Here is a 24,653-nt window from a genome sequence, read left to right on the forward strand (position 1 = left end):
TTTTTTTTTTTTTTTTAATTCTGCACTGATTGTCTTTGAAATTGCCCCTGCCCCCTATTAATTCCAATTGGGGACAAAACCAGGGACAAACTTGGTCCGGGGACAGTGTCCTCAATCAGGGGACTGTCCCCTGAAACTGGGGATGTCTGGTTACCCTACTGTACACGCGATCGGTTTGTCTGTCTGATGAAAACGGTTCGAACCGATCGTGTGTGGGCCCCATCGTTTTTTTTTTCCCATCAGTAAAAAAAAATAGAACCTGTTTTAAAATTTTCTGATGGTTAAAAAAACTATATAAAAAAACAATCGTCTGTGGGGAAATCCATCGGTCAAAAATCCATGCATGCTCAGAATCAAGTCGACGCATGCTCGGAAGCATTGAACTTCATTTTTCTCTGAACGTCGTCGTGTTTTACGTCACCGCGTTGGACACGATCAGATGTCAGCTTCATCAGATATCTAATAAAAAAATCCATCGGTCGTTTTCATCGGATGAACCGATCGTGTATACGTGGCATTAGACTCCTTTCACTCTGTGGCGCTGGAAAACTGCTCATAAAATGCTGGGGGCTTTTGAGGCGTTAGAACCAAAAGAACCATTTTGGAGGCGCTTTTTGTGCACTTCCCATTCATTTCAACGGAGTGGGACACTTTTGAGGCACTTTTTTTTATTTATTTTTTTTACTCTCCAAACATGCTCCAAAGATGCTTTTTTTTTTTTCATCTCCCCGCTATCGCACCGCCCCAGTGTGAAAGCAGTTACTTATCTTAATGGAAATAGGTTTTTCGTGAGCTTTTCAGGCACTTTTTTTAAACAAAAAAGTGCCTGAAAAGGGCCATAGTGTGAAAGAGGTCTAAACTAGTGTTCTCAGGACAGCTCGGGTTTTATTTTATTTCTGGCCAGAAACTGCTGACATCTAAAAGCCTTTTGCATGCCATATTGTTAGCTGCATTTTCTTTCCGTTGGCCTGTTTTGTTTTTTATGAGAGAACGGCAGAAACTTTAGCCTGTGGGCACATTGCCCTCATCAAAGATGGCCGTCGGAGCGGCTGCGCGGAGTGATGACAGCAGTGGCCTATCTCCGCCCTGTTCCCCGGCTTCTGAGTACCGTGCTCTTTGCGGTGCGGGTGTTCAGGTGGCAGGCCGCAGACATGGGGATCCTAGAGAAGATCTCAGAGATCGAGAAGGAGATTGCCAGGACCCAGAAGAATAAAGGTGGGGGAAGGGCCTACCATAACGGGGGGAGGGGAAGATGACCATGTGTGTGCTTGGTACTCCAACTGTGTGGGGGGAATACAATTGCCAGCATGGCTTGGGATTACTGGGAGTTGTAGTTCCTCAGACACCTGCTGTGACCAGGGAAATTGGGGGAGGGAGTGCAGTCAGTGTCTAGGGGCCCATTCACACTTCACTATCCTTGTATGTTGCATTAGTCTGCATTCACACCTAATAAGAATTGAGCTACGTTCAGCCTATTCATTACAACAGGCTCACCCCTGCACAGCTAGTGCATTGAGCATTGTGCGGTTTTGAACCGCTTCTGTGCGTCTTCTTGCAGCGTTAAGGGGGCCGTTGGCAATAAAGTTTTGCGTGCGTTTTACAAAACACTCAGGCTGGGTTCACACTGGTGCAATGTTAGATATCGCATGTGATTGGCACCGCACTGCTGTGGCAGATTCATGCCCGTCCGTTCTGCCCTTCTGTGCCCCGTCCGTTCTGCCCTTCTGTGCCCCGTCCGTTCTGCCCTTCTGTGCCCCGTCCGTTCTGCCCTTCTGTGCCCCGTCCGTTCTGCCCTTCTGTGCCCCGTCCGTTCTGCCCTTCTGTGCCCCGTCTGTTCTGGCCTTCTGTGCCCCGTCCGTTCTGCCCTTCTGTGCCCCGTCCGTTCTGCCCTTCTGTGCCCCGTCCGTTCTGCCCTTCTGTGCCCCGTCCGTTCTGCCCTTCTGTGCCCCGTCCGTTCTGCCCTTCTGTGCCCCGTCCGTTCTGCCTTTCCGTGCCCCGTCCGTTCTGCCTTTCCGTGCCCCGTCCGTTCTGCCTTTCCGTGCCCCGTCCGTTCTGCCTTTCCGTGCCCCGTCCGTTCTGCCTTTCCGTGCCCCGTCCGTTCTGCCTTTCCGTGCCCCGTCCGTTCTGCCCTTCCGTGCCCCGTCCGTTCTGCCCTTCCGTGCCCCGTCCGTTCTGCCCTTCCGTGCCCCGTCCGTTCTGCCTTTCCGTGCCCCGTCCGTTCTGCCCTTCCGTGCCCCGTCCGTTCTGCCCTTCCGTGCCCCGTCCGTTCTGCCCTTCCGTGCCCCGTCCGTTCTGCCCTTCCGTGCCCCGTCCGTTCTGCCCTTCCGTGCCCCGTCCGTTCTGCCCTTCCGTGCCCCGTCCGTTCTGCCCTTCCGTGCCCCGGCTGTTCTGCCCTTCCGTGCCCCGGCAGTTCTGCCCTTCCGTGCCCCGTCCGTTCTGCCCTTCCGTGCCCCGGCTGTTCTGCACTTCCGTTCCCCGGCAGTTCTGCCCTTCCGTGCCCCGTCCGTTCTGCCCTTCCGTGCCCCGTCCGTTCTGCCCTTCCGTGCACTGTCCGTTCTGCCCTTCCGTGCCCCGTCCGTTCTGCCTTTCTGTGCCCCGTCCGTTCTGCCTTATTAGTGCCCTTCAGTGAAGAAGAAAACTTTATTTACAACATTTTATAACAGAAAACTAAGAAAAACTTTTTTTCCCTGACTTTTTTATTTAGCAAAGAATAAGAACCCTAATGCGCATGCGCGAGGCTCCTATCCGACTGGCCGGGCAGCCGGGGGAGGAAGCCCCAGCCGTGACGCAAATACCCGCGACTGAGGCTCCCGGAAGTGGGAGCAGGATACCTGTAAAGACGGGTATGCTGTCCCCCCTCCCCCTGAAAGGTGCCAAATGCTATAAGCAAATATCTGTACTGAATGACAGAATGTAGACAGCTGTGTATTGTTGTGATTAGCTGTGAATGATCACATGGTACAAATGGGCTGTGATTGTCCCTGTCTGTACCATGTGATCACTGTGACCAATCACAGCTAGCCATGCAATTGTATACAATAAATTGCATGAAAGGAAGCCATTCATTGTTTACAACTGTCATGTGATCTGCTGTGATTGGTCACAACGATCACTTTGTTACTGGCAGCAGCCTGGTATAGTGATCAGTCTTCTGCTGTGTCAATGGACGCAGCAGGTGACAGAACGCGCTGGACCGCAGCTTGTTCTCGGGAGGACGTCGTATGACATTCTCATAGAACAATAGGGTTCCCGCCCGCCTGTCAATGGCGCGGGCGGCAAACATTTAAACTGCTCTGTACATTTGTGGACAGTTGGCAGCTAGTGATCCCCTACCAGTGTGACATTTATTTTTCCGGCTTGGACATTTTGATGTGAAAACTATTGCAAGGTAAAATTAGGTACGCGGTTAAAAAATAACGTGTTGGATTTTGGATGTGATGCTTTAATGGCGTACGTGTCATGTGACCCACTTCCTTCTTGCTCTTCCAGCTACTGAATACCATCTGGGTCTGCTGAAGGCTAAACTCGCCAAGTACCGCGCCCAGCTTCTAGAGCCGTCCAAATCGGCGGCCGCCAAGGGAGAGGGCTTCGATGTTATGAAATCTGGAGATGCCCGGGTGGCACTGATCGGGTTCCCCTCTGTGGGTAAGGTCGGTATATGCTCATTTCTAGTTCACTACCTTTTTAATGCATCGTACACTGAAATGGCTCCTGAATTTTAGGCATCAAGAGATTCGGACAGATGGAGGGCTACCATCTGGATCTCTAGTGTACTAGCTGGGGAGATGTTTTACTAGGGCTTAGATCTCTGGTGTGGTGGTCATTGTAGTGCCATGGCTGTCTGTTGGTAGGTGTCTGTCCATCCATAGTGATATTTGTCCATCTGATACAAGGATCGATATAGAAGCGCTGTTACCTCCTAAGAAGCACCCTGCCTGTGTATTGCACATTCCCTGATCTCCTTGGCTTCCTTAAAAATTACAGCAGAGGTTGCAGTATACTCTATATTATTTATTTTATATTTGTATAATAATAATTTATTATATATTTGTTTAATAATAATTTATTATATATTTGTATATTATTATATATATTTATTGTATATATTTGTATATTATTCATTGAGTATATAAATAATTATATATTTGTATAATATAAATTTATTGTATATTTGTATAATCATTTATTTTATATTTGTATATTATTTATTTACTGTATTTATTGCGGTATAACGCGCTCCCGCGTATACCGCGCACCCCTTAAGTTGCCCCCGAAATTCCTGTAAAAAAAAAATGTTATATGATTTTATTACTTACAGTTTTGGTGTCTTCCAAGCATCCATCGTCCGGTCCGGCGTCCGTCTGCGGCCTCGATGGTGTCCTCCTGGCTTCTCCAGCACGCGCCTCAATTCGAGTCCCCGCTTCCCGCGCTCAGTTCGAACGCCTCCGCCGACATATACCGAGTTGCTCGCGCTCACGCTCTGTGACGTTTATGCGTGAGCACGAGCGAAGCCGAGCCTAGCCGAATGTACCCGAGTGTACTGCACTCGGTATATGTCGGCGCAGGATTTCAAACTGAGCGCGGGAAGCGGCTATCGGCGTATATCATGCACCCACGATTTTCCCCTTATTTTAAGGGGAAAATAGTGCGCGATATACGCCGAAAAATACGGTATAATTTATTTGTAAAGAGTTTATTATATATTTGTAGAATATTCACTTATATATTTGTGTGTGTGTGTGTGTGTGTGTGTGTATATATATGTATATATATATATATATATATATATATATATATATATATATATATATATATATATATTTATTTGTGTAATATATTTGTAAAAAGAAAATGTATTATATATTTGTATATTATTCATTTTATTATATCTTGACTTTCTTTTTTTTATTGCAGTCCACCTTCTTGAGCTTAATGACATCCACAGCCAGCGAGGCTGCTTCTTATGAGTTCACCACCCTGACCTGCATTCCTGGAGTGATAGAGGTGAGCATGCCTTTTAACGGAATTTATAAGGCTAAGTTTACACTTGTGGTTGAGGGGCGGTAAACAGCAGGTGGTTGAGCCACGTTTTTACCAACCTCCTTAACCGTCCGTCCGCCCCCCTCCTAAGCTGCAAAGGAAGCTGGATGGAGTTGTACACTTGCTGTGTGGCAAGAATCGTATCTCCTGTCTCGTTCCTTGGGCAGTTCCAACCACTGAATGCAACCCATACAAGTGGATGGGGTGATATGTCGCCTGTTCCTTTGTCTGTTTTAACCCTGTAAATGTCACATCGCATAGAGCTGACAGACAGGGAGGGGGAGGAGCACACAGGAGTGCTACAGATAGTAGCGGCTGATGGAGGCACATAAATTGACCACGGTGTCGAGGCTCAGCAGCCATGATATACCGTGGTCAATTTACAGGCGTGAGGGCATAGGCAGGCAGGATCAGCCAGGTGATACAGGGGGCCAAATTACACAGCACAAGCACTGGGCTGTATGACATGCTTTTAAAGGAGCAGGATCCATTTTTCTTTTTTTTTTAGGTTAACAAACTCTTTAAAGACAGAGGCAATTACAAAAATAATTCCTTTTTTTTTTTTGTATAGCACTCCTCACAAAAAAATTGTGAAAGTCATTGATGCTTAGATGCCCAAAACTAATTTTATCATCGGTATCAATTTAAAGGAGTTGTAAAGTAAAAAATGTTTCACCTTAATGCAGTGTTTCTCAATTCCAGTCCTCAGGCCCCCCCAACAGGTCAGGTTTTCAGGATTTCCCTCAGATGAAAAGGCTGTGGTGATTACTAAGGCGGTGAAACTGATCAAATCACCTGTGCAAAATAATGGAAATCCTGAAAACCTGACCTGTTGGGGGGGCCTGAGGACTGGAATTGAGAAACACTGCCTTAATGCAATCTATGCATTAAGGTAAAAAAACATCTGATGCTGCTGGAGCCCCCGTTATACGTACCTGACCCCTTGAAAGTCCCGCGCTCGGTCACGAGATCCTCTTCGCCGCTCAGCCTGGCCGCTGATTGGCTAGAGCGGATGGATTGAGGGCAACGCAGCCATTGGCTGGCGCTGCTGTCAATCACATCCAGTGACGTGGCACACTGAGGGGCGGGGCCAAGTTATACAGTGAGCGGCTACGGCCGCTCGCTGTATCACGGGAGCGAGCCTGCAATTACTCGCCACCATGCGCGCTCTCGCATGACTGTGGTCAGTACTTGCGGGGAGGACCAGAGACAGCCGCCGAGGGACCCCAGAAGACATGGATCGGGACCACATGAACTGCACAGAGGAGGTAAGTATAACATGTTTGTTATTTTTAAGGAAACATTTTTTTTCCTTTACTAAAGCTTTAACTAAATATAACTTTGTCAGTTTAGACAGGTCTGAGAACTAGGAGCATTTACAGGTGCGCATTCCTACTTCTCTGCTGTGATTGCAATTAACATTTAGCCAAGGGCATTGTGTGTGTGGACTTGGTTGATTGTAAAGGTTAATTTTTTTTTTTTTTTTTTTAAATAACATGTCATACTAACCTGCTCTGTGCAAGGGTGGTCCTGCTCCTCCTTTTCAGCGAAGTGCCCCAACGGAGAGCTGAATTCCATGGGGGCACTCGTGCGGTGCGCTCCCGAGTCCTGCTGCTCCAATGACACAGCCAGCAGGACTCGGCCCCGCCCCTTGGCTCCCATGTCACTGGATTTGATTGACAGCAGCGGGAGCTAATGACTCCTGCTGCAATCAGTCTATCCAATGAGGACCCGAGACAGCAGCTGGAGCTGCTGTGCTCGTCCCCATCGCTGGAACGATCGGGCTCAGGTAAGAAAAATGGGGGTCTGCTGCAGCACAGGAGGTTTTTCACCTTAATGCATAGAATCCTTTAAGGTGAAAAACCACGAGGGTTTAAAACCCCTTTAAAGCAGTAGTAGTTTATTTTTTTTATTTTTTTTCAGGTATATTTACAGTACCCATAGGTAAGCCTTATTATAGGTAAAATTCATGCATGGGAGTTTATGCCCACAGGGGGCATATCACAGTCAGGAGGCTGAATAAAATGTTTCTATCTTTTTTTTGTTTTATTATTTCCTTTCTTTTTGTTTTCAGTACAAAGGAGCAAACATACAGCTACTAGATCTTCCCGGAATCATTGAAGGGGCATCCCAGGGTAAGATCATCACATGGCTTATTACTTGACGATTGTCTGTTTTATAGCCCTGGCTTGATTGCCATTTGGGTGCCATGTTTAGGGCTAACAGACCCTCCCTTACATGATAGATGTGACTTTAAACATTTATTGTTATGTTTCAGGGAAGGGAAGAGGACGGCAGGTAATCGCCGTGGCTCGAACATCGGACGTTGTCATCATGATGTTGGACGCTACAAAGGGTGAGGTCCAAAGGTCAGTAGGTTCATGAAGTCACCCATAACACTCTATTCTTCTTCTTTTTTTTTGGCTCTTGGGAGAAGTACTGAGGCAAGGTGAGAAAAAGAAGAAATGGCTGCACATCCAAAAGGTTCCAAAAAAAAAATGCCTTTTATTGAAAACAAACAGGATACACAAAGGACACCATGTATTAGTCACGTAGACATGTTTCACACATCTGACCTGTGCTTAATCATGATTAAGCACAGGTAAGATGTGTGAAACTCTTCTATGTGACTTAGGCTGCTTTCACACTGAAAGCACCCGGGTGTTGTCGTTTTTGTGGTGCATTTCATCTGCTAGCGGGCTGCCTTTAACCCTCACTAGCGGCCGAAAAAGGGTTAAAAGCGCCGCTACAGCAGCACTTTGCCGGCGGTTCGGTGTCGCTGCCCACTGATTTCAATGGGCAGGGGTGCTTTAGGACCGGTGAGTTCACTGCTCCTAATGCGCTGCAAAGAAGCTGCTGGCAGGACTTTTTCTGACGCCCTGCCAGCGAACCGCTCCAGTGTGGAACGTCTGCTCATTATTCTCCTCTCCCCCTCCACTGCCACAATTGGCACTTTTCGGTGCGAAGGGGGGACAGGATACCTGTCTTTGATGGGTATACTTTCCCACTTCCAGGAGTCTGGGCTGCGGCTAGTGACATCAACGCGGGGCTCCCTCCTACTCCCTCTGTCCGCGGCCAGTAGGAGAGAGGAGCGGGGACTTGCACATGCGCAGTAGGGTTACCAGTGTGAAGCCGTAAGGCTACACTGCCAGGTCCCCTCACCCGCGATGGCGGCGGCAGCAGCTGATGGAAACATCAGCTGTAGTGCCGACAGGTAAGTGTCCTATTATTAAAAGCCAGAAGCTGCAGTGTGTGTAGCTGCTGGCATTTTATTTTTTTATTGGGCAGACCTGTAGGCTGCATTCACACCTGAGCGTAGCGTTTTGCCACAATATTTGCGGCGTTTTTTTACCGTGATTTGTCGCGGCGTTTTTTACCGCGATTTTGGACAGGTCTAGGGTCTCCAATGTTTAAAACAGAAAAATGCCCAAATACGCTCCAATTCGAGCGACAAAAAAAGGGTCCAGAACTTGTTTGAGCTTCAGGCATTCGGCGTCGGGCGTTTTGGAGTGGAGATGTAAACAATCTCCATTGAGAATAATGTATTTTTTTCCCCTCTAGTGTTTTGGAGCTTCATGCTTCAGGCGACAAAACGCCTAGGTGTGAATGCAGCCTTAATGTCATAGTCAACTGCAACCTTTTTTTTAATGTCATGTTTTTTCTGTATCAGATCTCTGCTGGAGAAAGAGTTGGAATCGGTGGGCATCCGACTGAACAAGGAAAAGCCTAATATATATTTCAAGGTGGGTGATCGGCTTATAATGCACTTTGTCACTGACAGATGACTCAGAATTGTTCATTAAAAGGACTGAATTGATGAGGATCTGAAAAGTCGTTTTTTTTTTTTTTTCTTTCTTGCAAATAACTCTTCTTTGGCTAAAAAGATTTTATGTAATGAGTAATTCAATCTACGTATGTAATGACTAATTTTATCTACGTCATGTTTTTCCTTGCAGCCCAAGAAAGGAGGAGGAATCTCATTCAACTCTACTTTACCTCTCACTCAGTGCTCTGAAAAGCTGGTGCAACTCATTCTTCATGAATATAGTATCCTTTTTGCCAAAAATAATAAAAGGGACAATAAAATAACTCAAAGCGGTGCAAGTATTTGATGCAAAACATTGTTTCTCCTGTCAGGTGCAAAAGAAATGATCATACCTTTCAGTAAGGAGAGTTGTGAATTGTTCATTAGCAGAATTTGAAGGGATTTGCATGTTGCTGTTTACTTTACAAACTGGTGTATGGCAAAGGTGCCAGTTTCTTATGCCAAGCATTCCCATGTAGAGTCGTCTGTTAAAATTTACCAACCATTGAAAGACTCTATACAAGAAGTAAAGTTAAAGTGGAATTCAAGACTAAAGCCCCATACACACTATTGGCCAGATTCAGAGAGAATATGTAAATCCCTAGATACGCCGATTCACAAACGTACGTGCGCCCGTCGCAGTAAAGATACGCCGTTTACGTAAGGCGTTTTCCGGCTTAAAGTTATCCCATCAAATAGCTGGCCTAGTCAATGTTAAGTATGGCCGTCGTTCCCGCATCGAAATTTGAAAATTTTACGTCGTTTGCGTAAATCGTCCGTGAATAGGGCTGGACGTAATTTACGTTCACGTCGAAACCAATACGTCCTTGCGGCGTACTTTGGAGCAATGCACACTGGGATGTGTCCACGGACGGCACATGCGCCGTTTAAAAAAAAACGTCAATCATGTCGGGTCACGAGTAATTTACATAAAACATGCCCCCATCCTCATTGTGAATACAGTACTTGCCTCTCTGACTTAAGGCGGCGTAGCGTAAATACGATACATATTAGATTTTCTGCAGATTTTTGTTTTCAGATTTACCAAAACCATATAATGTCAAACCTTAAGAGTTTCAATTTGTATGAAATCAGGCAGGCCCTTGTACTGCATGGTTTTGGTAAATCTGAAGACAAAAATCTGCAGAAAATCTAATAGTTTGTATGGGGTCTGTAACGGAACCCCAAATGGGACAGGGGTTAACGCTGTTTAAGATATTCCATTCCGACCCCAAGACAGCTATCGACACTCCACAATCCGGCGAACACGACCCATACGAATTCCCCCAGTAACGAGACACAGCTCTGTTAGAGGTTCAAAACGAATAGACTCTTTAATGAGAAAATCAGGCTCTTATATACAGTTAGTAACCAAAATGAACAATGACTCGACTCCACCCACAACATTATACAATGGTTCCTAACGAGCCCCCTCAAAACACATCTTTTAGTCAGACATTCTGGGCCAGATCCACATACATGTAGAACGGCGCAGCGTATCAGAGATACACTACGCCGCCGTATCTTACCTGGCTCTAAGTCGAATCCAGGAAGAATTTGAGCCGTAAGTTACGGCGGCGTAGTGTATTTCTGGCGGCGGAATTCAAATCGGCTGGTTGGGGGTGTGATTCATTTAAATGAAGCGCGTCCCCGCGCCGATTGAACTGCGCATGCTCCGTTTCGAAATTTCCCGCCGTGCTTTGCACGAAATGACGTCGCAACGACGTCATTTTTTGAACTTCGACGTGACTTACGTCCTTTCCTATTCACGGACGACTTACGCAAAAAAAAAAAATTCAAATTTCGACGCGGGAACGACGGCCATACTTAACATGGCAAGTCTATGTATACGCCTCAAAATACCATCTTTAACTATACGCCGGAAAAAGCCGACTACAGACGACGTTAGAAAATGCGACAGCCGCGCGTACGTTCGTGGATCGTCGTAAATCGCTAATTTGCATACCCGACGTGGAAAACGACGCAAACTCCACCCAGCGGGCGCCGAAGTATTGCATCTAAGATCCGAAGGCGTACGAAGCCGTACGCCTGTCGGATCTTACCCAAATGCCGTCATATCTTGGTTTGAGGATTCAAACTAAAGATACGACGCAGGAAATTTGAAAGTACGCCGGCGTATCAGTAGATACGCCGGCGTACTTGCTCTGTGGATCTGGCCCATAGTGTCTACAAAATAGGGGACTGTTTTATGACATTTTATTAACAATTTTCAGCAATTTTTTTTTTTATCGTGACTGCAACATTTTGGCGGACACTTTTGACGCTATTTTGGGACCATTTACATTTATACAGCGATCTAAGTGTGACCTAGGGAGTGATTCTAACTGTGTGGGGGCAGGGCTTACTGTGACACAACACTGATCGCTGCGCCCGATGAGAGGGAGCAGACGATCAGTGTCCTGTCGCTAGGCAGAACTGGAGAGGCCTTGTTTACACTACCTCTCCTCGTTCTGCCGCTCTGTGACCTGATCGCAGGACACTGGCGGACACCGAGTCCGTGGGCACGGAGCTTGCGGTAGGGGCGTGTGCCTGCACGGTGCGAAATTCAAAGTAATGTGATTAAACGTTTCTTTGCACAGCCGTGCCATTCTGCCGACGTATATGTGCAGGACACGGTCGGCAATCGGTTAATGGAGACAGGATCGGAAGAGTGGGAGAGGTCTCGACTACCCAGTTTTCAGGGAAGCCTTCTTTGTGTACTTTTATTTTAGATACAGAGTCGCAAGTCATGGAAGCAGTGCTGATTTGTTAAAGTAGAAGTATAGCCAAAGCTCGTTTGGCTGTACTTCTCCTATGGATCACAGGAGTCCAATTCGTTCTGTGACATCTCAGAAACCCCTAACACCCCTCTCGGCCTATTAGGCTTGATCCACATCTATGCAGTTTTAGTGCTTTGTGCGCTGCAGTACTTTTGCCACGGTTGCCTATGGAACATGTTCTGTAGAATCCTCAAAAAGCACTAAAAATGCATAGGTGTGAATCCAGCCTTGGCGAGCCACTGAGAGCTTTAAAGCGGAGGTTCACCCTAAAAACTATTTTCTAACATTACATTGTGTTCACTCTCGACATTGACAGTACGCTGATGTTGTTTTTTTTTTTTTTTCCCCGTACATACCATTGTATCGCTATTTTCCCCGCCGGCTTCGGGGCAGTGGCTCCTGCGGGAGTGGGCGTTCCTATGCACAGGCTAAGTGATTGACGTGATGACAAAAGCTTCACCCCTGGCGCATAAGGCACGTCACAACTTGCCGAAAGAAGTCGAACGTCAGTGCGCAGGCGCCGTATAGCGCCGATTTGCAGTTTGGCTTCTTTCGGCAACTCGTGACGCGCCTTATGCGCCGGGGGGAAGCTTTTGTCATCACGTCAATCACTTGGCCTGTGCATAGGAACGCCCACTCCCGCGGGATTCACTACCCATCAGCGTACTGTCAATGTCGAGAGTGAGCACAATGTAATGTTAGAAAATTGTTTTTAGGGTGAACCCCCGCTTTAACCAGCTGCTCCCAGCCCCACCACAGCCCAGCCCTCCAGTGAGCGAGGAGGGGACAGAGCGGAGAGATACTGATTGACAGTCAGCAGCTCTCTACTCGGGGGAGCTGTCAGAACCAAGAGGTCATTGGTGTTCGATCGCTTTCTTCTCAGTGCAGAGGCGTCGGGGGACAGATGCAGCATCCACCTAGGTAAGCATGGGTCGAAAAAAAACTAAACCCATACTTCTCTCTTTTAACCTTTTATTAGATTTTGCTTTATGTATTCATGCATTAATGGACATGTTTGAAGTAGACAACAGAGTTGTTTGCTATAGTGACCTGTCTGGTTCCTTTATTTACTGGGAAAACAGAACAGAATATCTAATTGATCACAATAGGAAACAGCACTGCTTTTGTGTCTTGTGTCTTCCCCAAAACAGGTGGTCATTTGTGGTCACATCTGCCCTGATTGAGGCTTTGTCTGTAGAACAGTCTTTAACTTACCCTCTCCAGAAATGTTCAATGCAGAGATCCTGTTCAGAGAAGACTGCAGTCCGGATGACTTCATTGATGTCATTGTTGGGAACAGGGTGTACATGCCCTGCCTCTATGTAAGTCCGAACTTCCTATTTACAAGATTTTAACTCTAGACTGACAAGTACATATAGTCCTATTGTGATGTCCCTTCTTCAGATGCAAGAAATTCACCCCAGCAGACCAAATATTACAACAAAGAGATTGTAGCAAGCCTTAGTGCAGGTTCTTGCATGCTTTGGTTTTGCAGGTGTTGAGAAAAAGTCATGGAAGGGAAGCCTCCTGAAAGTGTATAGTACTAGGAACATGTAGCAGGCTACTTGTAAGTACTCGCCAAATCCCAGAAATGTAAATAAGAACGCCAAGACTTGCATCCCTTTATACACCATGGCCCGGATTCACAAAGCACTTACGCCGACATATCTCGAGATACGCCGCGTAAGTGTAAATATGCGCCGTCGTATCTGTGCGCCGTGCCCACAAACTGAGATACGCCTAGAAATAGGCTTCATCCGACCGCCGTAACTTGCCTACGCCGGCGTATCGTAGGCGCATATTTACGCTGGGCTCCCATGGATTTTCTATGCACATATGCAAATGAGGGAGATACGCCGATTCACGAACGTACTTGCGCCCCGGCGCATAATATACGCGGTTTGCGTAAGTCGTACGTCCGGCGTAAAGTTATTCCCCATATATGAGGCACAACCAATGCTAAGGTATGGACCAGGGAACACAGCCATCGTATTTTACGTCGTTTATGTAGTACATGAATAGGGCTGGGCGTAGGTTGCGTTCACGTCGTAGGCAGTGATCCGTCGTATCTTAGGGAGTAGTTCCGACGTGATTCTGAGCATGCGCACTGGGATACGTCCACGTGACGGCGCATGCGCCGTTCATTTTAAGTAATTGTATGGCACTCGGCCCATCATTTGCATGGGGTCACGCCTCATTAGCATGTTTTACACCCACTTCGGCTTACGCCGAGTGAACCCAGCGCAGTTTGGGAGGCAAGTGCTTTGTGAATTCGGTGCTTGCCTCTCTGCGCTACGTCGGCGTAGCGTATATTAGATACGCTATGCCGGCATAATTATGCACCAATGTATGTGAATCCGGGCCTATATTCCCAAAAGTATTGGGACGCCTGCCTTAACACGCACATGAGCTTTAATGGCATCCCAGTCTTAGTCCGTAGGGTTCAATATTGAGTTGGCCCCGCCCTTTACAGCTATAACAGATTTAACTCTTCTAGGAAGGCTGTCCACAAGGTTAAGGAGTGTGTCTATGGGAATGTTTGACCCACAGACCCCCCCCCCTTTTTCTTTCCTGAGCCCGATCCTGTCCAGCGATGTGCACGAGCGCAGTGACTGATGCAGGGGGCGGGGCCGAGTCCCGCTGTCTGTGTCAATAGAGACAGCAGCGGGACTCGGGAGCGAGCCCACACGGGTGCCCCCAGGGAAAGCGACTTTGAGGTTAACTGATGAAGAGGAGGGCCCTGGAGTGCCAGCGGGGGACCCCAGAAGAAGAGGATCGGAGCTGCTCTGTGGAAAACCATTGCACAGAGCAGGTAAGTATAGGCATGGACTCGGGAGCAAGCCCACAAGGGCCCCCAGGTAAAGTGGCTTTCCATTGGGTTACCTGATGAACAAAGAGGAGGGGCCTGGAGTTCCAGCGAGGCACCCCAGAAGAAGAGGATCATGGCTGCTCTGTGCAAAACCATTGCACAGAGCAGGCAAGTATAGGCATGTTTTTTTTTTATAAATAAAAATAAGAAAAAAAGTGAAGGTTTATAACCACTTTAAAGCAGTTAAAGTGGTATTCTGCCCCTGAGCATGGATTGTTACTGAAGGTTTTGTTTCCTGTTTTTAGGTGGAGTGTGGAGGTCACACTAATGTATGGAAAGCACCCCGGACCTGCAAGCCTAATATAACGTTTATGGCAATCCTTATATATTTTTAATGGTCACCATAAATGTTTTAGATGTAATTTGTCCTGGCAGGTTTCCTTGATGAGGGGTTTCAGCTGTCACTGAGTGACATGGCTGAGAGGTCAGGTCTCCTTGAGTGAGATTGATACACCTTGATGGAACGCAGTAGGGAAGGTGAACTGGAAAAGAGGAAGGGTAAGGATTTCTAATTTCAATTTTTAGCAGGACTCTGGAAAGGTGGAGATCCGTTTTCATTACACAAAAATGTCAAACTGTCTACCTGGATAAAAATGAGGATTGATTTTGGGTTTCACACACATCAGAAATAGTACGCTATATTACCAAAAGTATTGGGACGCCTGCCTTTCCACGCACATGAGCTTTAATGGCATCCCAGTCTTATGCCGCATACAGACGGTCATTTTTTGCGATGGAAAAAAAATGAAGTTTGAAGTGATGAAAAAAAACGACATTTTTGAAACTTCATTTTCAAAAACGATGTAGCATACACACCATCGTTTTGAAAAATGATGAACAAAGTGACGGCACTCTAAAGGGGAAGTTCTATTCGGCTTGAGGCTGCTTTTAGCTGGTTACTTGTTAGTAAAAGACGTTTTGTGCTTTTTTGTCTGTTACAGCGTGATGAATGTGCTTACTCCATTATGAATGGTAGTTTTACCTCCCGTCTCAAAACTTGCTTCTGGGCATGTGCGGGTTTAAAACGTAATTTTTGCCCACACACGATCATTTTTTATGACACAAAAAATGACATTTTAAAAAATGACATAAAAAATTCGAGCATGTTCGAATTTTTTTTTTGTCATTTTTCAGAAGACATAAAATGACATTTTGCCCACACACGATCATTTTAAATGACATTTTTAAAAATGTCATTTTATTTCATCACAAAAAATGACCGTCTGTACGCGGCATTAGTCCATAGGGTTCTATATTGAGTTGGCCCACCCTTTGCAGCTGCAACAGCTTCAACTCTTCTGGGAAGGCCGTCCACAAGGTTTAGGAGTGTGTCTATGGGAATGTTTGATCATTCTTCCAGAAGCGCATTTGTAAAGTCAGGCACTGATGTTGGCCGAGAAGGCCTCACAGTCTCCGGTCTAATTCATCCCAAAGGTGTTTTATCGGATTGAGGTCAGAATTGACATACCCTTTAAGGTTGGTGGTCCTTTTAGTAGTCTCTGTTTTATTTGTCTCTACAGGTATATAACAAAATAGATCAGATCTCCATGGAGGAAGTGGACAGATTGGCCAGGCAACCTCACAGCGTGGTCATCAGGTGAGCTCAGGGCTGTGGACATACGACGCCGCCGACAGTGACATGTCACATTAAAGTTGAGAAGCGGGGGGAGGGGGTGTTCTGCTGTCGGAAATGACTTCTTACATTAAAGTGAGAAGCGGGGGTGGTGACTTCTTACCTCTTCTCCCATGCTGCCAGTAGGTTAAAAAGCGGGGTGAGGGGGCGAAAATGACTTCTCACCAGGCGGCGGCCTCTAGTAATTTGGGGGGCCCTCCGCAGCTTTGTGGGCCCCTAAGCGGCTTGCATAGTGAGCCTATAGGGCGGATCGGCCCTGGCTTTGTGCCATGGCCATGACTCCCATGTGCATGCGTGGGAGTGACGTCATCGCAGCTCCGCCATTCATAAGGAAGACCGGGTGAAGATGGAAGCACCAACAGCGGTGACGGTGCATACTAGCACATTGTGTAATTTTCCTTCTGGAGCCCAATTTTTATTTATTTTTTCCCCCCCGGTTTACTACCACTTGAACCTGCTTTTAGATTTTGGATGGAAGTACCTGAAGGGAACCCATACAAACACAGGAACAGCGACATTAAAACGAGCAGATGGCGCCCTTTCTGGAATAGATTATAGAGTTGCAGCTCTTGTGCCACCAACGTGTTTTGTGAATGTTTCCTAACCATCTCCTCCTCCTTGTTTCTTCCTTAGTTGTGGGATGAAGCTCAATCTGGACTTTTTGCTGGAAACTCTGTGGGAATATTTGGCACTCACTTGTATCTTCACCAAAAAGCGAGGGCGTAAGTAACATCTACAAGTTTAACATCTTAGTTTCACCCTTTCATCCTGTAGCTCTATAAGTGTGAAATTGTCACTATGCAAATATGGAGGACAGTAATGGGTCATTTAAAAATGTTTTATTTTTATGATTACCTGAGCCCAATCCTGGACCACACTGAGATGACCTATTAAAGAATAATTCCAGACATGCTATATTATCCACTTTCACTCCTACATGTAAAAACCATAATTATTTTGGTCGAAAATTACTCAGAACCCCCAAACATTCTATATGTTTTTTTTAGCAGAGACCCCAGGGAATAAAATGGGGGGGGGGGGGGTTTAATGAATTAAAAAAAAACACTTAGAGGATGTCCGCTGAAAAAAAAATATTAAAAGCCAGCAGCTACAAATACTGCAGCTGCTGACTTTTAATATTAGGACACTTACCTGTGCTGGAGTCCAGCGCCGTCCGCAGCAGAGCACGAGCGATCGCTTGTCACTCTGCTGCTCCCCCCGCCATCCTCACTGAGGGAACCAGGAAGTGAAGCGCTCCGGCTTCACTACCCGGTTCCCTACGGCGCATGCACGAGTTGCGCTGCGCCACTGATTGGCTCCCGCTGTGCTCTGGGAGCCGAGTGTTCCCAGAGCACAACGGGGGGAGGACGGGAGATGACGTAATGCCCGTAGTCTGCCCGAGACTGTGTGGCCGGAAGTGGGTGCAAATATCTGTCTTTAGACAGGTATCTGCACCCCCCTCCCCCCTGAAAGGTGTCAAATGTGACACCGGAGGGGGGGAGGGTTCCGATCAGCGGGAGTTCCACTTTAGGCTGGAGCTCCGCTTTAAGTTAGCCCAATTTTTTTGTATAATGTGAAAAATTATGTTACGCCGAGTAAATACCTAATATGTCAAACTTGAAAAAATGCGCAGGCTTGTGGAATGGCGCCAAACTTCGGTACTCAAAAATCTCCATAGGCAACACTTTAATTATTTTTACAGATTGCCTATTTAGAGTTACAGAGGAGGTCCCAGTATAGAATTATTGCTCTCGCTCTAACGTTCGTGGCGATACCTCACGTGTGTGGTTTGAATGCCATTTCCATATGTGGGCGCGACGTACGTATGCGTTTGCTTCTGTGTTTGAGCTCGCAGAGATGGGGGCGCGCGTTAAAAAATATTTTTTTTTATTGTTTATTTTATTTAAATTTTTTGATTTTTACATTTTCCCTTTAAAAAATTTTTTTTATCACTTTTATTCCTATGACTCCAGCCGAGGATATGGCAGTATTTACAACTGCCGGGCGTGACGTCGCAACGTCGCGCCCGGGCCTCCGAGAATCGTAGAGATGACCGGTGAGCATCTGTTCACTTACAGCAAATCCAACCTAGACACATGACCCAGAAAACTCTCCCAATTACACGGACTTATTGGTGCATTCTGACCACAGGGAAATTGCATCACGTGGAACACTGTGCCTTACCTGAATTAATTGGGTCATATTTGCAATGCGAATTACAAGAAGAATTTCCTTTCTGTTTCCTTACAGAGAGGCCGGACTTTTCAGATGCAATTATCCTCAGAAAGGGGGCTTCTGTGGAACATGTGGTGAGTATATATATTTGTTGCTCTTTTAAGACTATAAGATGCCATCTGCTTATGATATGTTTAATACGTATTTGTATTGACTGGTATATTATTATGATATAAGTTTATCCACGTGGTACACTGGAACGCACCCACCCGTGCTTCCACCCGTTTCTTTCCCTGGAGCAAATTATAACTTCTGAACTTCCATTAACCAAATAGCTGACTTAAGACACAAAGGGCTCTATATATAAATGTTCTCATCCGTGATTCAAACAACTTTCACCCAAGATCCACACAGTTTTCTATTTGGGTTGAAATGTGTGAATCCCGAATGAAAGTTGTGCGCATCTTGTATGGAAATATTCATAAATGACAGCTACCCCATCGGCTTTTTTTCAGTCAAATTCGGTCATGTTCCTGCAGTCAGCCTCTCGCAAACTGTTCAGCATGGAGGATCAGTTGATTGAACAAGTTAAAAATCCTGTTCACTGCTGTATTCCCCTCCTGATTTAACAGTGCTGGAGGTGTATGGCGCCATCTTTCCCTCCCCTCATCTCCCTTTCCCCCTCCCCTCCCCTCATCTCCATTCCCCCTCCCCTCCCCTCATCTCCCTTCCCCTTTCCTCCCCTCATCTCCCTTCCCCTTTCCTCCCCTCATCTCCCTTCCCCTTTCCTCCCCTCCTCCCCTCTTCCTCTTTCCTCCCCTCTTCCTCTTTCCTCCCCTCTTCTCCTTTCCTCCCCTCTTCTCCTTTCCTCCCCTCTTCTCCTTTCCTCCCCTCATCTCCCTTCCCCTTTCCTCCCCTCATCTCCCTTCCCCTTTCCTCCCCTCCTCCCCTCTTCCTCTTTCCTCCCCTCTTCCTCTTTCCTCCCCTCTTCTCCCTTCCCCTTTCCTCCCCTCTTCTCCCTTCCCCTTTCCTCCCCTCTTCTCCCTTCTCCCTTCCCCTTTCCTCCCCTCTTCTCCCTTCCCCTTTCCTCCCCTCTTCTCCCTTTCCTCCCCTCTTCTCCCTTCCCCTTTCCTCCCCTCTTCTCCCTTCCCCTTTCCTCCCCTCTTCTCCCTTCCCCTTTCCTCCCCTCTTCTCCCTTCCCCTTTCCTCCCCTCTTCTCCCTTCCCCTTTCCTCCCCTCTTCTCCCTTCCCCTTTCCTCCCCTCTTCTCCCTTCCCCTTTCCTCCCCTCTTCTCCCTTCCCCTTTCCTCCCCTCTTCTCCCTTCCCCTTTCCTCCCCTCTTCTCCCTTCCCCTTTCCTCCCCTCTTCTCCCTTCCCCTTTCCTCCCCTCTTCTCCCTTCCCCTTTCCTCCCCTCTTCTCCCTTCCCCTTTCCTCCCCTCTTCTCCCTTCCCCTTTCCTCCCCTCTTCTCCCTTCCCCTTTCCTCCCCTCTTCTCCCTCTTCTCCCTTCCCTTCCCTTCATCTCCCTTCCCTTCCCTTCCCTTCCCTTCATCTCCCTTCCCTTCATCTCCCCCTCCTCTCTGCGTGGGGCAAAAAACATGAACTGTTGATCAAACTAAGCATTCATTTTTATGAAAAGGCTGCTGGACAAAGAACTTCCTTATAAAGCCTTATTCACATGTGCGCGCCAATCCGTACACCCATGTGAAATGAGGCCTTAATCAATAGGCACCCTAACACCACCCAGGCTGTTACTTGCTTGGATCAGAGGCAGAGTGCTGATCAGTAGATTGGTTTCTTTGCTACCCATGTGTCTTTTTTGACTGGCGAATGTAGGGAGTAAACCAAATAAGTGTTGTAACACAGGGTGCATCTATGAGTCTTGGTTTCCAAACCATGCTGGGCTTTCTCTTTAGAAGGCCCAGCACTGCCTGCAAGCTTTTAGGGTTCCCTGTGAACAAATGACTAAACCCGACAAACGTTTGTCTCTCCTCTGGAAATTTGTCTGCACCGTGTATAATGTGACTTCCTCCACCATCCAAATGTGTCCCAGAGCGTTAGCTGGGCGATAACTGCTGTTATTTCTGTCTTTTGCTGCATGCTGGCAAAAAGTGATACAATTGAATGTTCAGAAGTAATCATTTATATAATTATTTGATGTAAAAGTAATTAAAATGTTTTTAACAGTAAACTAACCAAAATATGTTAACACATTTCCTTTTAAAATTTCATTTTCTATCTGTCACGGCCCCATTTATTGTGCAGTATATACATTTTTCTGCCCTTTGACTCGCTATTAAACCAGCTTTGTTTACATTTTCAGTGTCATCAGATTCACCGGACCCTCGCTGGTCAGTTTAAATACGCTTTGGTTTGGGTAAGTGTCTCACACAAAAGTTAACAATAATTGCTCCCTTTAAAGCCTATATGTAGCTTAACTTAAAAACAGAAAAATCAGCACAAGGGGGTTGTAAACTTAGTAACACCACTTTTACCTACAGGTAAGCCTATAATAAGGCTTACCTGTAGGTACTGTAAATATACCATATATGCTTGCGCTGACGTCATCAGCGCATGTACGCTAAAGAAAGGGCACGACGCATGCGACTCCAGCCAGTCACAGAGCCGGAGTCCACGGTCCCAGAAAGAAGAGGGATGATGCGGCCACCAGCAGGGACATTGCAGGCTTTGTTTTGCAGGTAAGTGCAACATAATGGGGGGTTCCTCTTTAACTTATCGCATATACTTGAGTATAAGCCGAGTTTTTCAGCACATATTTTTGTGCTGAAAATGCCCCCCTCAGCTTATACTCGAGTCACCTTTTTGTGCCTGATCTCCCAGAATTTGGGGACCCGGTCCCCAAACTTGGCACACATGTTGCCCCATTTTCCTCTAGAAGTGTGCAAAATTTGTTGGCCGGGGAGCACTGATTTTCCAAAGCCGGGCACACCTTCCGTAGACTCCCATGTTAAATGGTGATTTCTCCAGTGATTTTGGGGACCCGGTATTGGCCGGTCGTAGGTCCCCTGGACCCGGAACTTGGCACACATGTAGCCCCATTTCTCATCTACAAGTGTGCAAAGTGTGTTGTCTGGGGGACCTACGGCTGGGGAGCACCGATTTTTTTCAAAGCTGGGCACCCCTTCCATAGACTCCCATGTTAAAACGTCAGTCTAGGCATGGGCACAGTGAGGCATGCACATGGACAGAGTGAGGCATGCAGATGGACACCCTATGCTTATACTCGAGTCAATAAGTTTTCCCAGTTTTTACAGCTTCTATGGATAAAACAGTATCCATGAATGGAGGGGGCTGAGCTAGCAATCATCCGCCAGCCCTCCATTCATAGATCCTGTAGTATGGCTTCTATGAATGGAGCAGCTAGGTAGGAAAAGTGGGCATAGTTGGGCTCTTTTAAAGAGAGCCTGTAACGGCCCCTTAATTTATTAACCTCCCCCCCACTGGAAAATTACAGGGGTGAAAGTGGGTGGTGGGGGCAGGGACAGAGAACGATTTCAACTGCAAGAAGAGGAGTCGGCACAAGGGGCATATCTAGTGACTGTTAAGCCAGCCATAGATAGTTTGAATCTCGGCCCAATTCAGCAGGGACAAGTCGAGATTCAAATAATTTATGGGCAGGCTGATTGTACCCAAGTCGATCCATCGATCAAAGTTGCAACCTGCCTAAAGCTGCCAATAAATTATGCAATTTTCTCAATCAGTTTAGAATGCACTACCTTCAACTATGTAGTGCAAGGGCCTGCCTGATTGCATACAAATTGAAAGTGTTTTAGGTTTGACCTCATATATTATATGGTTTTGGTAAATCCAAAGAAAAATTGTATAATGTATGGCCAGCCTAATGCCCCTGTACACACGATCCGAGTATCGTACGAAAACTGTCATCGGAGGAAAAATCGTACGATAATAGGATCGTTGGTACAGAGCTTTCGAGAGCCGATCACAATTCATCTCAAATTATTCGATCAGACAAGCACAAAAATTTTCCTTGTACGATACCAGATTATACGAGTATAGTTGTCATCCGAAAATACAATACAATGCAAATACACTACAACACATGACATCACCTCCGATTTTTTTTTTTTTTTTGCTGAGAATTTTCGTTACTTTAGTAACCTATTCAATTCCTACTTGCGACTATTAAGCGAAAAAAGTCGGACAATCTGTCGTCCTATTTTCGGATCATGTGTACGGGCCATAAGTTATGTTCCATGTGTTGATTTTTTATTATTATTATTATTATTATTATTATTATTTCAGCTATTTTTAGACTTTTTAATTATGTCTCTGCAGGGGACCAGCACCAAATACAGCCCTCAGAGAGTAGGCCTCACCCACAACATGGAGCATGAAGATGTTATCCAGATAGTCAAGAAATAAGAGAACGGAGCCACTCCATTTAGCAAATGTACAGAAGCCATTTTATTTGTCATGTTACACCTTCCAGAAAAGAAACCATAAACATCTCTGCAAAATCTTCTAACCCCTTCAAGTTTCACGTGCGGCAATCTGTGGTCGGCTGCGCGGCTCTGGGATAAAGATGGCTGCTGCTTTACAAATTACCCCAGGCAAATGCTGATGCAATACATGGCAGCATTCTGGGGTAACGCCATTTAAGAAACAGAATGCTTCGTCCTTTATTGGTAATTCAGGTGACTGTTATTCTAGCAAACAAATACACCAGGAGGGTTCTTTTTTTTACTAAAGCTAGAGAGGGCAAAATTAGACACGATTCTGCATAGAAACCAATCGGCTTCCAGGTTTTATTGCCAAAGCTCAATTGAACAAGCTGAAGTTAGAAGCTGATTGGTTTCTATGCAGAAATTTGACAATTTTTTTTTCCTCTTTAGCTTCAGTAAATTAACCCCCGGAGTGACCATTTTTTTGAGTTCATGCAAATAAAAAAAGTTGCACTTTGGTAATGGTGTGTGCATGTCTCTCTATATGCCTTATACAGATGTTTTTATTTTTTTATATATATATATATATATATATATATATATATATATATATACACCGTATTTATCGGCGTATATTGCAGACTTTTGTCCCCTTAAAATCGTGGGTGTGCGTTATACGCGATCCCCGCTTTCTGAGCGCCGCCGCCGACATATACCGAGTGTAGTACACTCGGCTGGGTTCGGCCACGCCCAGCTCCGAGAGCCGAGCGTGGCCGAGCCCAGCCGAGTGTACTGCACTCGGTATATGTCGGCTTTCTGAGCGCCGCCGCCGACATATACCGAGTGCAGTACACTCGGCTGGGCTCGACCACGATCGGCTCCGCGAGAGGAGCCGAGTGTGGTCGAGCCCAACCGGGTGTACTGCACTCGGTATATGTCGGCGGCGGCGTTTAAAAACAGCGCGGGAGAAGCGGGGAGGACACCACGAATGCCGCAGACGGACGCCGGACCGGGCAAGGCCGCCGGGCAACTGTAAGTAACTGTATCTGTAAATTGTCAGTATTTATTTTTTTCCCTAGGATTCTCCTCTAGGTTTGGGGTGCACGCTATACGCAGGTGCGCGCTATAGGGCGATAAATACGGTGTGTGTGTATATATATATAAAAATCCCAAGTTCTACTGACCCCCTCTTCTCCAATGATGTCTTTGACTTTCTCATTTGTTCCACATGGCAATGTCATTCTGCCCATTTCCTGTGAGCCCAGCCTGTCGTTCACACATTCCCCAGGGCAGTGGTCATTCATCACCCCTGTCCTCAGGACCCACTAACAGGCCAGGTTTGCAAGATAACTGAAATACATCACAGGTGATATCATTTGCTGCTCAGTGATTGTAGTATTCTAGTCTGCATCTCCCCAAGGTAATACATAAAACCTGGCCTGTTAGTGGGCCCTGAGGACAGGGTTGATAACCACTACCCTAGGGGACGCGCCATCATGAAGGCTGGGCTCAAAGTACTCCAGGGCCTGATTGGCACACACACGTCTTTACATGAGATGACGGGGAGCAGTAGATCCCTGTCATGTCACTAGGCAGAAAAGAGAAATGCCTTGTTTACATAGGCATCTCCCCGTTCTGCCTCTGTGTCACGATCGCGGGCCGCCAGCGAACATAGAGTTTGCGGGCACGGTCACAGAACGTGGCGGGTGCGCACCTGCTGCGCAGCAAATTAAAGGGGGCGTACCTGTACGCCCATTTGCCTGCCTGTGCCATTCTGCCGACGTATATCTGCATGCGACGGTTGGCAACTGGTTAAATATAAGCTTTCTGTTATTTAACCCATACCTAATTTTAGACCCTGTGACATCATCACTAGGCGCCCGTGTTTCTCAATGCAGGCAGATCCTTGCTGGTAGGAGGGGCTGGCAG

The 24,653-nt window shown here is 46.6% G+C and overlaps 1 protein-coding gene across 1 annotated transcript; it reads left to right on the forward strand.

Moving 5' to 3' along the window:
• Nucleotides 1-1,069: 1,069 nt before the first annotated feature.
• DRG2 (developmentally regulated GTP binding protein 2) lies at nt 1,070-22,811 on the forward strand. Its single transcript, XM_040356408.1, has 13 exons — nt 1,070-1,215; nt 3,490-3,650; nt 4,915-5,004; nt 7,115-7,175; nt 7,319-7,409; nt 8,711-8,783; nt 8,997-9,087; nt 12,850-12,947; nt 16,015-16,091; nt 16,761-16,849; nt 18,378-18,436; nt 20,624-20,677; nt 22,618-22,811. Exons 1-13 carry the CDS (start codon nt 1,152-1,154, stop codon nt 22,702-22,704), a joined length of 1,095 nt encoding a protein of 364 aa, XP_040212342.1. The 5' UTR covers nt 1,070-1,151; the 3' UTR covers nt 22,705-22,811.
• Nucleotides 22,812-24,653: the final 1,842 nt, after the last annotated feature.

This window comes from Rana temporaria, chromosome 6 (genome assembly GCF_905171775.1).
Source record: "Rana temporaria chromosome 6, aRanTem1.1, whole genome shotgun sequence".
NCBI classification, from domain to species: Eukaryota; Metazoa; Chordata; class Amphibia; order Anura; family Ranidae; genus Rana; species Rana temporaria.